The sequence below is a fragment of the Cibotium barometz genome, chromosome 4 (genome assembly GCF_041138505.1).
Source record: "Cibotium barometz isolate CiBa-2024 chromosome 4, ASM4113850v1, whole genome shotgun sequence".
NCBI classification, from domain to species: Eukaryota; Viridiplantae; Streptophyta; class Polypodiopsida; order Cyatheales; family Cibotiaceae; genus Cibotium; species Cibotium barometz.
Window position 1 is genome coordinate 48,176,331 of NC_141049.1, and position 16,866 is coordinate 48,193,196.

At 44.2% G+C, this 16,866-nt stretch overlaps 1 protein-coding gene across 5 annotated transcripts in view; it reads left to right on the top strand.

Annotated features, from left to right (window-relative positions):
- Window positions 1-16,866, top strand: part of LOC147639339 (uncharacterized) — a 59,225-nt gene that overhangs the window by 600 nt on the left and 41,759 nt on the right. For 3 of the 5 annotated variants that reach the window (XM_086790161.1, XM_086790157.1, XM_086790164.1), the window contains exons 2-4: window positions 826-2,593; window positions 2,711-2,816; window positions 2,929-3,064. In XM_086790161.1, the coding sequence (XP_086646287.1) occupies window positions 826-2,593; window positions 2,711-2,816; window positions 2,929-3,064 (2,010 nt within the window). Of the gene's footprint in view, window positions 1-4; window positions 123-209; window positions 416-825; window positions 2,594-2,710; window positions 2,817-2,928; window positions 3,065-16,866 lie in introns of those variants that run through there. The other 2 variants (XM_086790176.1, XM_086790168.1) reach the window with 2 other exon arrangements.

Below are 16,866 nucleotides of genomic sequence, written 5' to 3' on the forward strand. Positions count from 1 at the left end.
ACAGGCCATGGTAAATACGTCTCCTTATTTCTGATGGTGATGGTTTGTGGGACGGGGATGGTCTTGTCAATGCCAATGGTGATGGCGATGAGGATGGGGATCTAGAATGCCTGCAGATGAAGGTTAAGGCAAAGCTTGATGTCTCAACTTTCAATGCCAAATTTTTTATTTTGCTCTGAAAAATACATTCTCTTGCTTTTGAAATGCAGAGAAACTGAGCTTAAGCTTCTACATACTGCCTGGGCTTATGCAGTGCTTAGGGATTGCTGGACTCACCCATGATGCTCAGCCAATATCTCGAGCTTTCTTGTGCTGCTCTGGGCTGAAACTTGCACCCATTGGCTAGCTTTGAGCAATGCGTAAGGCTTTGAGGACTTGGCCCCTGGTGCTATGATAAAACAAGGTCTCATGCATGGTGAGTGCGGAAGGGTCAGCTGAGTGTCCATACTCAAGCCTGGTATTGGCAAGAAAGTGATAGAGTCTTTATGCACATGATCGGTGATCATGTCTTTTTGTGTAGTCTCTGCACCTACTCTTACACCATGTCACCCTAAGCTGATGGTCATATCTGCTGTGGATGATAATGCTGATGGTTTGAGTTTTGTGAGTAAACTTTCCTAGAGGTGAAACTATAGCCCCATAGAAGACTTCATGCATGCACACACATATGCATACAGATGTTTTATTATTCAAGTTTTGTGCTTCTCAGAGTTGGCAATATAGAGTACTTTTTTTTTTTGGGTTGAATGAAGGGTAATAGTTCTCTCATTGTGCGGCGGGGGAAGATGTGTTGGCACATCAATTTGATGTTTTTGCTTGTGGCAGGGAGAGGAGATGGTTGATGAACCTTTTCTAGACGATTCTGACAGCCATATGTTTGGTGATGACTTGCCTTGTGATAAGGATTCTGATGTTACTGTTAAGAAAAATAGCACCAGAGGCTTGCTCTCAGATATTCATATGTATGACAGCATTCATGGTGACTTCTGGTCAAACGATCCATACTATCAAGAATTGGAAACTTTAAAGAGTGAAGTGGTCAGGCAGAAACAGTTTCCAGGAGAAAGTAATAGAGAATTTGCACAAGCGGACAACAATAGTGCCGGCAGGGTAGCAGAAGATAGCAGCATTCCTAAGGGGAATTTTGTCCAGACAGTAGATAATGGAATGCCAAGGAATGAGGAGGACCTGATGGAAGCCAAATGTAAGAGTGGAAATGGGGCTATCGTAACTTGTGAAACCATGGACACCTCTCTATTGGAAGATTACAGATCTGTTTTTCCAGAAAGTGTGATACAAGCTGATGGGTTTGCATCTCCATCAAGCAAAGAAACTTGTGAATCTAGGGAGGATTGGGTTTCTTCCAACACGGCTGAACATTCAAGATCTGCAGATTCCACGATTGTACTTGAAAGAGACCAGCCTTCTAGTATTAATCACCAGAAACCTATGTTTTTGCAAATTGATAGATGCAAAGATATCAAAAAGGTGAGGGAAGTTGGAAGTGCTGAAAGACCAGCAGACAGTTTGGGATCCTTGCAGAATGTAGAATCAGGTGAAGTAGAAGGTAGACAATGCTCTGGAAATGAAGAGAAAAATGGGACAGATTTTGAAGGTATGAGTGTCACTAAACCAGCTTCAGATGGTAGCTTGGGGGACTCGGACTTGTTAAGTCCAGGGCATTTTGGCTCCAGTGAAGCATGCCTTGTCTCCATTGATGATGCAAGCCTTGCAAATGAAACTGGAAATCAAGTTGCAGAAGTAGCTGTACAAGCTGATGCTATGACACACCCAATTGTGGAGCAAGTTGGTCAGGTAGTAGAACAAGTGGCTGAATCCATTCCTGGCTCCATAAAAGAGCAAGTAGTGAATGTGGTGGATCAGGTGGAAAAGCTACCAGCACAAGTTTCTCAAGTTGCAGAACAAGTAGTGCTGAAGGTCGTGGATCAAGTGACTGAGGTATTACCTGATCCTGTAGTAGAACAGGTTGGCCAGGTTGCGGAGCAAGTATCTCAGACGGCTGAGCAAATTGTTGAGCAGGTTACAAGCCATGTTGTGGACCCTCTCTCTTCGACAGCCTCTCAAATTGCAAGTTTTTTGTCAATGGATGAAGATACTGATGAAAGTGATGATGAATTTGAAGCATATAGGTCATCAGATGTCCCTGAATTCAAAGGACATCAGGGTCTCAACAATTTCACAATTTTGCAGGAGGATCAGGGCATTCTCTCAGTTATATACGATTTCTATATCTTCATGCTCAAGAGGTCTTTGTTCGAGTTTGTGTTGGGCATGTTTGCTGCGCCGATTCTTCTTAGTGTCATCTTTACCATCTTGTATCTTCCGGCATTTGACGGGCTAGCTTTGGATGAGACAGCTCGAGAGTTTTTCAAAACCTCTGGTTTGGATGGTGAAGGGGGGATTCCAGGGCTTCAGTTGTCTTTGCACACAGTTTTCCAGGTGTTTATGTTCAGTGTTTCACTCTCAACAGGCTTGCAACCGGAGTTAGCTCCGCTGTCTCCCTACACTTTGGTGGTTGCGAATCTGAATGCGCTAATCGCTCAGCTTATATTTGTATTCCTGAGTGGTGCAGGTAAAGGGAGCACTTGTGCAAGCCTTCCAACTGCATTTGTTTGAATTCAATGGCTAGCTCCTTTCAGTGCATTTGTTTGAATTCATATTTTAGACCCCACTAATATGGATTCCTCAGTTTTTGCAAGGTTATCACAGCCCTCAACACCTGTCAAGTGTTCAACAGTCGCACTTGTCTGCCCGCCTCCCAGCAATCGGCGGCTTAGGAAAGAAGCTCGCCATAGGTGAGGACCTTTCCTTCCTTCTTTGAGCAGAAATTCCTCTTAATTTCATCTTTTACAAGATTTGTGTATTTTCGAGCACTAATATGCTTTGTTTTTAATCACTATGCTGCAGAGCTCTCTTGACAAGGTATGTTTTAGTCGGCCCTCAACCTTGTGAATTGGTAGACGTGAAAGTGGACCTTACATACAAGCACAACACAATAACAAGATCTGGGACCTATTTTCGAACATCACAATCTTTGAAGCTGGTATAGGATTCATCTCTTACCTTTTTCCGATTAAGTCATTGCAGGCTTGGTTTTCCTGTATAGATCATGTATTGTTTTTGAAAAAGAAGCGATAAACTTCTTGCAAATTCAAGGAGTTGAAAGCTCTTGTTGAAAAGGAGAGAAAATAGGAGATCAAGATATTGGGATAAGACAGAGGTGGAGAGTACAAAGGGGATGCATGCAAAATTTTCTGTTGGACCATGGAATTTAAGAGAAATATAGCACGACAAATACACTTCATCAATTAGGTAATAGATCTTGTACGTGTGTAATTGTGCGTGTGCACATGCTTGCATGTTTGTCTTGGCGTGTTTTTTTGGGGGAGCAGAGTGTGTGATCTACTACAATTTTGTGCCATAAGGATGATAGCTTATTTTTTTTCCGCCCTATTGGATGTATCTGGAGAATAGTGGTAGTGCTTTAGTATACTTTGCTACTTACTTGCTTGAATTAAACAGCAGGTGGAGTAGAAGTAAAGTTGATGTGAGTGGTAGTGCTAGTGGCTGTTGTTAGGTTTAAGCAACCTCAATGTTCTAGTGGATGTGGTAGGGGTGTTTGCTATGCTTTCTGCAAATGGGGCCAGTGATTGGCTTCTCATTGGAAAGTAAAAAAGGAACACTTGGGCAATTATCATTTGAGGTTTCAGTGACAAGAACTTGACTCATTCATTTTGGCTGAAGAATAGCTCTTGATAGTGCTTTTATTGTCTACTCAAGTTTGTAATAGATATGCCTCTAGATGGGACCGCTCCCTACAGGAGGCCTACAGATCGGAAGACAATATACACATATTTAGAACACTTAATTTACCTATTATTAAACAATGGAAACAACATCAGCAACACAAATACTGGAAATACAAATGACACCAGCACTAGGGCCGGAAAGCCCCCCCCCCCTTCCCCCCCCCCCCCCGCCCTCAATACTTTTTGTATTTCTTGGAGTATTTATATTTGTACAAGTGTCACGGGCCTGACAGGCCAAATTTCTCCACAAGGGAGTGAAAACAACCAAATAAAACTGGTTCAAGTCGATGAAGAGGGTTGGTCGGAGTAGCCCCAAATCACAGGCTCATTCCCACCTTCACTGGGTGGACACTTGCCTTTCATTGGTCTTCCGGGACCGTATGCCAAGAGGCGCACTCGTACTAACGCAGGCCAAGGGTACACTGCGGAGGGAATGTAGCCTGGTTCTCCCCAATGAGCTTTGCTCCCAAATTCCCTGGGGAGTCTAACCTTCACTGGCTCTCAGAAGAAGCTCTGAGAGCGCGTTTAACAACACCACATAGGGAAATATACTGACCACACGAGGAAGAACATTCCTGAGCATGGTCAGCATATACATGCTTTGCTCCTGCACTACACAACTTAAAGCATTCTCTGAATTTAAATTTGCAAATTTCGGATTTATACAAATGAGAAAAATATGAGAGCACTTGGTACGGTGAGTACAATCCAGATACAACCGGTACAATTTGTAGCAGGTACAATCTAGCACATCAAGAACTTCACGTGTGTAAGTACAACAGGTATTGTTTGTACAACTGGTACAATGAATTCAGTAGGCAGGTACAGTCAGGTACAACGGGTACATATGGGCAGCCAGCATGTACACGTGGGCAACCAGCAGGTACAGCAAGTACTGGTTAGGTACACGTGGGCAGCCAGCAGGTACACATGGGCAGCCAGCCGGTACAGGAGGTACACAAGTAGGTACAGGCGTGGGCAGCAACCACATCAAGTACTACAAGCGGGTGCATTAGGGCTGTAAGGCGGGTAGTGCAGGGCTGTAAGGCGGGTACAGCACGTACAGGTACAGCAGCTCAATAGGTGGGTACAGCTAGTAGCAAGGAGGTGGGTACAATAGCCGTAAGGAGGCGATGCAGAGAGAAAATCCACCAATCTCACACATGGGGAATTTCCAAAAAGAGTCCATGCAAAAGCCTTTATTTTTAAAGGTTATAAAACCTTAATACATAATTAACGCTTATGGACACCCACACTAGAAAAATGTCCAGTCCTTGTTTTAAATGTGTGTGAACACATTGCCTTATAAAAATTAAGGTTTACTCTAGTTTATGGATTTTACCTTTTAAAAAAGGCAAAATGAAAATACTTACCACCTGTTCACACGCCACACCACCAAGTCAGCAAACAGCATTCCACGGTACACTGGGGGCGTCCCTGTCCAGTGTACTGGCACGGCAGGCAGACACGCAAACAAGTCATGCAAAAACAAATTTATGCATGCAGGCATAAATGCATGTGCACAAATAATGGACGAAATCTCCCTTTCATGAAACTTGTACAAGAGGTTCCTGTCGGGCACAAAACTGGTGCGACAAATATAAATAAACATGTCCTGGTCTTCCTATGGAGTGACAGTCTTATAGGTAAGACACCATCTTGGCCATACACGGGTGGCACCAACAGGCTCCCGTCCATATAGCACGAAGCAAATCACACGGGTGACACGAAAATGGTTCCCGTCCATGTGACGCAGCACTGGTTGCACACGGGTGGCACTGATCTGGCTCCCGTCCATGTGACACCATAAAACTGGCCCTTTCACATGGGACACTGGCCTGCCCCCATGTGAACATGGCACAAATTTGGCCGCTCTATGGAGTGACAGTCCCATAGAAGTGGCTCCAGAAATGGAGATGGACCAAATGGAGACATCCCCCCGGGCTTCTAAACAGTTGACCTCAACTGAAAAGCCTCAAGATATGCCTATAGAAGCTGAGGGTAGTCAGCAAAATATTCCTCATCTACCTACTTTGCATCAATTAGTAAATAATTTTTAAATTTCACAAGATATCTCCTGGAAAGCTTCCCTTGTGGTAACTCTCTCTCCTTGTGAAATACAATCTGCTCTGGCTTAAGGATCTCCTCAAGCTCATCAACTTCTGGCGAATCTTCTGTGACAGGCTCCTCTGGATCTGGCCCCACATACTTCCGCAAAAGACTCACATGAAAAGCATTGTGAATCTTCCAATGGCTAGGTAAAGAAAGCTTGAAGGACATTTCATTGATCTTGTCAATCACTTGGAAGGGTCCATAATATCGAGTAGAAAGCTTTGGATATGATCCCTCTCGTCCTGGCCCCTTGTCAGAATGTGCAGCGGAAGACTAACGCACGTAGGAGACGCATCACCATCGAGCTCCATGAACACCCCCAACGGGCACAACAGCATCCCTCCACCGGGCTCCCATCTCTTGGTGAGCTGCCTCCCAAAACACCGGCCGGAGGAGATGACTATGACAAGGTGCCACTCTAGCCTATATATGGCTCTTCAACTTCCCATGCTTCCACTTATGGGATAATCCAAGGCACCTTCTAGCCATAGATCACAAGCTCGAAATCGCCAACCTTCCAATAGCCTCTTCCGAAGCCTAGCTTTCTCAAATTTCAGCAATGCCCAATCACCTTCCTTGACTTGCATGTCTCTTCTATACTTGTCAACAGCCCTTTTATGCTTATCTTGTGACCTTGCAATGGCTGTCCGCACTTGAGCAAAGGCTACATCCAAGTCACACACATACTCATCAGCTGCAAAAATCTCATCCTTTGTACGAAGGATGGGTGGCAAGACCACTCTGCCATAAATAATCTCAAACAAGGCCTTTCCCGTGGAGGCATGAACTGTGTTGTTGTAGGCAAACTCTACAAGTGGAAGATACTTCTCCCATGTTGTCTTTTGATCTGCCACATAACACTTCAAATCCAACACAATTGAATTTGCAGCTTCACTTTGGCCATCCGTTTGGGGATGATAAGCTGATGAAAACTCAAGTTTAGTGCCCATGTTATCAAATAAAGCCCTCCAAAAGAGGCTCGTAGTTTTGGGATCTCTATCCCCAACAATGGACTTCGGCATACCATGATGCTTGAAGATGTTAGCAAGAAAAAGCTTCACCATATGATCAACTTTAATGGTTTTCTTGACGGGCAAGAAGTGAGCTTGCTTGCCAAACCTGTCCACAATGGTCCAAATAGCATCATTCCCATGTTGGGATCTAGGCGAGTCCATAATGGTCCAAATAGCATCATTCCCATGCTGGGATCTAGGCAAGTCCATAATAAAGTCTATAGTAATACTTTCCCATGGCTGCGAGGGAATAGGCAATGGTTGAAGCAAACCTGGAGGCTTTCGCTTATCAAATTTCACCTTTTGGCAAGTAAGACATGCACGTACATATGCCTCAATGTCTTTACGCATACTTGGCCAAAAGAAATCTCTCTCAATCATGCGTGTAGTAGGCATGATACCTCTATGACCAACATAAGGTGGAGCGTGACATTTCTCCATAACCTTTGGACGCATATCCTTCACCACACATAAGCAGTTATCCTTCATAAGATAACCCTCTTTGATCACATAAGAGGCGTGTGAGTGACTAGCCATCAAATCAGTCCATATATGGCAAAAATCAGCATCCAAATGATACAAATCTCGCATGGCAGATAAGTCTCCATGAGAGGCCACTGAAACTGCAGCCACATAAGGCCTCCTGGATAATGCGTCTGCCACCACATTTTTCTTTCCCGGAGTATGTACAATTTGAAAATGAAACATGGAAAGAAAGTTTACCATTCTCATCTGCTTCTCCGAAAGCTTTGTTTGAGATAGAAAGTATCTCAAGCTTTGATGATCTGTCTTGACTACAAATTCAACCCCAAGAAGATAATGTTTCCATATCTTTAAGGCATGAATTACAGCCAAGAGCTCATTCTCATAGATATCCATATCAAGCTCGGCATCTTGCAATCGACGGCTCTCGTTTGCAACTGCATGACCTTCTTGATGTAGGACAGCCCCTATACAATCGCCACAAGTATCACATTCCACTATGAATGACCTTTGCAAGTCAGGAACGATCAATACGGGTCCACATATGATAGCATTCTTGAGTTGGAAGAAGCATCCTGCTCCTTTGGGGTCCATTTAAAAGTGGCTTTCTTCTTCGTGAGATCATGTAGAGGGGTGGCAATCATAGCAAAATGCCTCATGAAGCACTTGTAATATGAACATAACCCCAGAAAACTACGTACTTGATGTACATTTTGCAACTCTGGCCAATTCCGAATGGTTTCAATCTTGGCAGGATCCATTCTTACACCATCCTTGGATACAATGTTGAAGGGTTTGAGCTGTTAGGGTTAGGGTTTGGAAGGTACTTCAACAGGAGGCGTGAGAGTCAGAGAGAAGAACACGACTGCTCATGTATTGATTGTGATAAAATGAAGTACAATAGCCACATAAAAGATGTGACCTAAAAGGTGTGTTCACATGGTCTGGCCATAAAGTGTGCCAGGTGGACCAAATCACTTATAAACCATTATAAGTGAAACTAAGCTAAAACTGGGGAAAAAACCTCCACTAACTGAAGTAAAAAGTGCCCCAGTAACCTACTGATGATCACTAGCACTCCCCTGGGTGCATACAAAGCATAAAACCCAACAAACCCCCCTGGAGTAATATGTGATCACTGTACATCATCCACCAAAAGGAAACAAAATTCAAAGCAGTGCGGAATGCTTCGAATTTCGGACATGGTAATGCCTTGGTGAAGATGTCTGCCACATTCTGATCTGTAGGGCAGTAAGTCAGATTGATATCACCTGTCTGGAGTCTCTCCCGAACAAAGTGATAGTGAATCTCAATGTGTTTCGTGCGAGCATGAAACACAGGATTCCTGGCCACGGCAATGGCACTCTGACTATCAGTATAGATAGGTGTAGGCTCCTCCACTGAAATATCCATATCAGTCATAAGACGACGCAGCCACACACACTCAACGGTAGTAGTGTAGGCTGCTCTGTACTCTGCCTCACAAGACGAAGTGGCCACTGTGGTCTGTTTCTTGCTTAGCCAAGAAATACATGAAAGCCAAGAAAGAAACAATTTCCACTAGTGGAATGTATGGTATCAAAATCACCAGCCCAATCTGAATCGCTGTAAGCATATAGCTGCATGTCACCCCCCTCAGGATAAAGCAATCCAAGAGACAAGGTACCCTGCAAATACCGAAATACACGCTTCACAGCTTGCCAATGTGACAATCGCGGGTTGTGCATGAATCTGCTCAACTGAGATACGGCATACTGAATATCTGGCTGTGTAGTACACAAGTAAATAAGGCACCCAACAGCCTGAGCATATGTAGTGGCATCAAATAAAATACTGTCATCCTGTAGTGACAGTTTCATCCCAGGCTCCATAGGAGTGCTAATAGTCTTGCAATCCTGAAATTTAAACTTCTCCAAAAGTTTAGCAACATACCGAGATTGCAACAACCCAATGCCTCTGTTATCCTGCACAAACTGTATGCCCAAATAGTAGTGTACGAGCCCCAAATCAGACATCTGTTGCAGTATCTCTTTAAAAGCTGCAATTTTGTCATCATTTGATCCCATGAGCAAAAGATCATCTACATAAAGAGTGATGACCAGCAGATCTTTCTCTTCTTTCTTTACATACAAAGTGGCTTCTGATGGACTGTTCACAAAGCCTTGAGTGAGCAGGAAAGCATCTATCTTTGCATACCAAGCTCGTGGAGCTTGTTTCAAACCATACAAGGCCTTTTTCAGCCTGCATACTTTCCCTTCATGACCATGTTCTGCAAAACCTATGGGCTGATTTACATAAACTTCCTCCTCGAGGTCCCCATGTAGGAAAGCAGTCTTGATGTCCAACTGATGAACAACCCAACCACGATGTGCAGCCAATGCAATGACACTCCTAAGTGTCAACATACGGGATGTAGGAGCAAATGTCTCCTCATAATCAATGCCCTTTTTCTGTGCATAGCCCTTTGCAACTAGACGGGCTTTGTACCTGTCAATGGATCCATCTGCATGTCTTTTCAACATATAGACCCATTTAGTACCAATGGCTTTCTTGCCTTTGGGCAGATCAACCAAATCCCATGTTTGATTCTTTTTAATAGAATCAAGTTCATCCTGCATGGCTTTGTTCCAATGCACATTGTCTCGTGCATCCACAAATGAATCAGGCTCATCATCATCCTGTAAACTGGCTGCCATAACCATATTTAAATCCATGATGTGTGCATGCTCATTGGTTCGTGTCTGTCTCTAGATGGCTGTCCTGTAATGTCCTCAAATACCATCTAGGTATATGTCTGACTTGTGGAGCCTGTTGCCCCATATTTGGCTCAACTTCTGGCTCAATCTCCTGTTGAATTTCTGCACCACCTTCATGATTTGCTGGCTGTCTTGCACCCTCATGGGTTGGATCACCAATTGTGGAATGAAACTCCATAGGTAGTAGACCTTCAAACACATCATTTTCAGCCTGATTTGCATCATAACCAGCCATGGATATTTTTGATTTTTCATCAAAAATCACATCCCGACTAGTGAATATCTTCTTGGAGAGTGGGTCATATAATCGGTAGCCCTTGCTCTCACGGCTATACCCAACAAAAATACATTTGGTGGCTTTATCATCCAACTTCCTCCTCAACTCTTTGGGTATGTGTGCATATGCTAGACACCCAAAAGTACAAAAATGTGATACCAAAGGCTTGCGGCCATGCCAAGCCTCAAAAGGAGTAATGGAAACCATTGCCTTTGTGGGACATCGATTCAAAATATGACAAGCACACATAATAGCTTCCACCCAAAAGACATGTGGTAGCTTCTTTGCCTTTAACATACATTTGGCCATCCCCATTTTGCTGTGGAGTGTAAGGAGTAGTATACTGATGCTTGATACCTCTACTCTCAAGAAAGGAATTCAACATGTGTGACACATATTCCCCCCCTCGGTCAGAACGGAGAGTCTTAACCTTGCATCTTGACTCTGTTTCAGCAAGTGCTACAAAGGCCAAAAATGCATCATATACCTGTGATTTCTGTGTCAACAGATAGACCCAACATATACTAGAGAAGTCATCCATAAATGTAGCAAAATAGAAGCAACCTCCTAATGACTTCGTCTGCATGGGACCACAAAGATCACTGTGCATAAGCTACAACTTTGCAGTTGCTTGTAGAGCCTGATCACTTGGAAAGGAAAACCGATGCATTTTTCCCAAAATACATCCTTCACATATGTGATCTGGAGGCTTCTCCATAAGAGGTAGGTATGTCAACATGTTATGTCGCTGCAGAAGCATAAGACTACCAAAATTTAGATGCCCCATGCGAGCATGCCATAACTCCGCATCAACCATAGCTGGAGTAAGAGTGAATGCATTATAAGCAGACTGATCCACTGGCTGAAATGCATCCAACTGATAGAGTCCATGACATAATGTACCAGTAAGCATCAAGGTCAAGGCATTAGCTTTGTCTCTGACCATGCATTTGTCATCATCAAAGTTGACTTGCATACCACACTGTGCTAAAGAAGAAATGGACAACAACTAAGTAACAAGCATTAGTGATTAAGAATGTTAATTAAAGTATCATGGTTTACTCTTTTGAATGAAAGAGGTATGAAAAGCCAAGTATGATCTTGGCAAAGAGTTTAAGATGGTGGATACAAGCCGTGTCTCAGGAATAATCTCATCCACATTGATGAGTTGCTCTCTCAAATCCTGCAGCTTGTTCAAGTGGCTAGACATATCATCTCCTTCATGCATCTTCTGATTTTTCAGCTCTCTTTTCAAAAATGAGATCTGTGCCTCATTACGAGCACCATACATTTGCTCCAAAGTCACCCATGCATTCCGTGAAGAGCCAGCTGAACGAATATGAGGTATAATAGACCTCTGTATTGACAATGCAATAAGTGACAAGGCTTGTGCATCTTTGGCAACCCATGTCTTCTGAGCATTTGTTCTTTGAACAGGCAGAGGCTGACTTGGTGCCTGTGCCTGTTGTCCTCTTCCACGAGCACCCCCGTGGGGAGGAGTCTCTGGAGCCAATGGACCTGGACGTGGTTCATCACCACTAACAAAATCCCAAAGACCTTTTGCCACGAGCACATTTCTCAGCATAAAACTCCACAAGGAGTAATTCATGCCATCCAACTTGTCTTCCTTAGACAAGTACGTGAACACATCACTTTGCTATTGATTTGCCATTATGCCAATGCACAATGTTGTAATAGCAACAACCCTGAAAGCAAATGTACTTCGCTGAATACAGCTTACCCAAATATGCCTGCACTCTCAATCCTCTGAATGTGCAACACAATGCACCACTGACTGAGTAGAGCAACAAAAATGGCTCACACAGTGCCAAAATGCCCAAAAAATTCCCAAAATTACTGCACCCAAAACCTTGCAAAAGCATGTAGAGATTTCTTTGCAAGAAAACCTCCCTGTATCTGCCAGAAAACTTTCACAGAGAAAATGCCCAAATTTCAAAACATGTAAAGCTTACCAAAAATGTGATTTTGCAGGTACACTCGGCTGTAGGCTGCACAGAACAAGTGTACCGAACAGTGCAGGTATAGATCGACTGCAGGCTGTACGAAACAGAAGTACAGAAATAGGTCGACTGCAGTTTGCTGTACAGAATAACTGTACGGAACAGTGTCGCCTGTATCAACAGACACGTGCTGGTCTGCTGCAGGTACTGGTGTGCTATACGGAGCAGGTACGGTCGACTGTACAGTGACTGTACGGAGCAGGTACTGGTCGACTGTATGGAACAGACTGTCCAGAGTAGAGTACTGTACGGAACTGCAAGTGCTGGGCGAACCTGCTCTGCTGCTGGCGTCTGACTGTACGAGCAGCTGGTGGCGTGGGCCTGTACGGACAGCTGTACGGCTGTCTGCGCTGAAGTGGCTGCAGCTGATGGCGTGGAACTGTACGGGCATGACAGGCTACCCTGTACGGAGCAGTGTACGGAACAGCTGTTTGTGCAGCTGAGGGCGACTGTGTACGTGGCTGCAGCTGAAGTAAAAACAAGCGAACTGATGGCAGGCGAACTGTACGGACAGCTATGTGAACTTGGCTCTGATACCAAATGAAGGGTTTGAGCTGTTAGGGTTAGGGTTTGGAAGGTGCTTCAACAGGAGGCGTGAGAGTCAGAGAGAGGAACACGACTGCTCATGTATTGATTGTGATAAAATGAAGTACAATAGCCACACAAAAGATGTGACCTAAAAGGTGTGTTCACATGGTCCGGCCATAAAGTGTGCCAGGTGGACCAAATCACTTATAAACCATTATAAGTGAAACTAAGCTAAAACTGGGAGAAAAAACCTCCACTAACTGAAGTAAAAAGTGTCTCAGTAACCTACTGATGATCACTAGCACTCTCGTGGGTGCATACACAGCATAAAACCCAACATATGTGACCCAAATAGTGTATCTCTGAAACGAAGAACTCGCTTTTCTTGGCATTAATGAAGAGTTTATGCTTCCGTAACTCTTCAAACACTATGGCCAAATGAGTCCTATGCTCCTGCTCATTCTTGGAGAAAACCAAGATGTCATCAAAGAATACACCTGTGAATTTTCGATGGGGTCGGAATATCTTATCCATCATACGATTGAATGTAGCTGGGGCATTGGTGAGACCAAAAGGCATCACCAAAAATTCATACAATCCAAAAGCTGTCCTGAATGCAGTTTTGTGGACATCTTGTGGCACCACTTGTATCTGGTGATAACCACTCTTCAAATCAATACGGCTGAAACAAGCCGAGCCATCAAGCTTATCCAAAATGTCATCAATGCGGGATTGGAAATCTATTCTTGATGGTGAGCTTATTTAGAGCTCTATAATCCACACACATGCGGAATGACCCATCTTTCTTTTGAACAAGAAGCACGGGAGAGCAATAAGGTGAGGAACTTGGCTGAACCAAACCTTTCTCCAAAAGCTCATTAACCTGCTTCATGATCTCTTCTTGTTGTGCGGCACTCACAAGATATGCAGGTTTGTTAGGTGGAGAACTACCTGGCACAAGATCTATGCGATGATCCTCGGGCCTTTGAGGAGGTAGTTCACCAGGCAATGCATCAGCAAAACAATCTTTATATGCATGAAGAAAATTCAGCGTATCCTGAGTCAAAACATCCACATTTTGATGACTTGGTTCAATGCTACCACGAACAAAAACCAAGTACGCAGAAAGACTCTTTTTCATTGCTTTATTACTCTGGATGTGAGATACAAGTGGAATAGAATCCCCTTCTTTGCCAGCATCAATAATATGCATGCGGCCTCTATGCATAAAGGAAATCCTGTTTGTCTTGTACTCTTTGCGGGGCTCAAGCCTATGATGCCATGGCTTGCCAAGCAATACATCGCATCCATTAAGTGGGACAACCAAGAAATGCTCATGATCAAGGTAACCCTGAATATGTATGCGCAACTTCCCAACAAGTGGGGTAACCTGCACCTCTTTACCAACAAAGGCAGCTTTTGCTTCAATTTGAGGTTCCATGTCCTCAACCTCAATACCCAAGGTGACTGCCATCTGAATAGAGATGAAGTTATCTGTTGCACAATCATCAAACATAAATAGAGCGAGCTGATCCTTGATTTGACCTCATGCTTTGCATACCATCCTCTCTTTTCCATCATGCTTTGTGTTTCCCTGCACATCGGGAACTGCATGTACATTTGCCTTGGGTTGCTTGTCCTCATGCTTTGGTTTGCGGTCGGGGCATTGTCTAAACATATGCTCTTTGCTGTCACAAGAAAAGCATTTCCCCTCATTTGCATATTGCTCCCTTTGCTCGGGGGTCAAGCCAAATTTGATCTTTTTTGGCCCATGATCCTTGGACGGGGTATTTTCAGCTTTACCACCCTTCTGGACATCCCGGAAGCTCTTTTTTTGCAAATGGGGTCTTTGGTGGTCTTTTCAGTGATCCACCAATGGGCAGCTGTCCCCTTGAAGAACATGCTTGTATGACGAATTTTGGACTTCTCGGTGAAATCCTCATCACTAAAAGCAATATCAAACTGGACCACAAAAGCTAGCACCTTAGAGGCATCATACTCTCCATGAAAGGCATCAAATTTCACGGACTTGTCCCCGGCTTTGAACTCCTTGAGCTTCTTGGGATATGGTACATGTTCTTCTCTTTTTCTCTTCCCCTTATCCAACGGGGCAGCTCTCTCTACATGAGCTTCATGGGCAATAATAGGTGTTCCACTAGCCAAAGTGACATGGCTCTTTGATTCTTGTGGCCCCACTGTATGTGACCTCGCTGAAAGATGCCTTGTCTCGCCACGAGACAACTCAATAGGGAAGGTCTTTTGGCTTGCATGCCGACCTCTGTTCCCATGATGTACATACCTAGAATCCAAATGGCCTTGAGCATGCATAAATCTATTTCCTCCTGTGCCCTGAGGAGTGGATGCATGGCGGGAGGTGACCGAAACTTCTTCTTTATGCAAGTATGATCTCAACCTTTGAGAGGTTGGGTCTCCATGCTGCAAATGGGGTGGATTCTTGAACATAAGGTGTCCATCATCTCCCTCTTTAAGGTCACCCTTGCGGATAAGATAAGAGAGTGCCAACTCCCTTGGCTTCTTACCCACTTCTCGAGCCATAGACTCAAAAGTCATGTCCACCATAGCATCAACTTTCTTGCTTCTATGACACTTTGTACATGAGCGTCTTCATGCAAGAATTTCAGCTCTTGCTCTTTTGCCTGCAAGAGCCTCTTCATGTGCTCCAACTCAGCCCTCAATGCATTGGGCTCTTCCTCGTGCATGGGTTCTTTACCACGTGATGGTTGTCCCATCTATGCACTGTCATAGATTCTCTTAAGAGGCTTATGCCTTCCATGCAATGCATCGGAATCCCGTGAAGCACTTGATTGGACCCTTGAATTGGGCACTTCCAATGGGTAGCCCTGGCTGTCTATTGAATTAAGTATTCGTACTTGCTTCTGATCTCAAAACTCTGTCTCTTCTTGAGAAAGAGAGACGACCGGGCTCTGATACCAATGGGACCGCTCCCTACTGGAGGCCTACAGATTAGAAGACAATACACACATATTTAGATCACTTAATTTAACTGTTATTAAACAATGGAAACAACATCAGCAACACAAATACTGGAAACACTGAAAATACAAATGACACCAGCACTGGGGCCGGAAAGGGCTGTCCCCCCCCTCAATACTTTTTGTATTTCTTGGAGTATTTATATTTGTACAAGTGTCACGGGCCTGACATGCCAGATTTCTCCACAAGGGAGTGAAAACAACCAAATAAAACTGGTTCAAGTCGATGAAGAGGAATTGGTCGGAGTAGCCCCAAATCACAGGCTCATTCCCACCTTCACTGGGTGGACACCTGCCCCTCACTGGTCTTCCGGGACCTTGCACCAATAGGCACGCCCGTACTAACGCAGGCCAAGGGTACACCGCAGAGGGAACGTGGCTTGGTTCTCCCCAATGAGCTTTGCTCCCAAATTCCCTGGGGAGTCTAACCTTCACTGGCTCTCAGAAGAAGCTTTGAGAGCGCGGTTAACAACACCACACAGGGAAATATACTGACCACACGAGGAAGAACATTCCTGAGCATGGTGAGCATATACATGCTTTGCTCCTGCACTACACAACTTAAAGCATTCTTTGAATTTAAATTTTCAAATTTCAGATTTATACAAATGAGAAAAATATGAGAGCACTTGGTACGGTGAGTACAATCCAGATACAACGGTACGATTTGTAGCAGGTACAATCCAGCACATAAAGAACTTCACGTGTGCAGGTACAACAGGTACTGTTTGTACAGCTGGTACAATGAATTCAGCAGGCAGGTATAGTCAGGTACAATGGGTGCACATGGGCAGCCAGCAGGTACACGTGGGCAGCCAGCAGGTACAGTGGG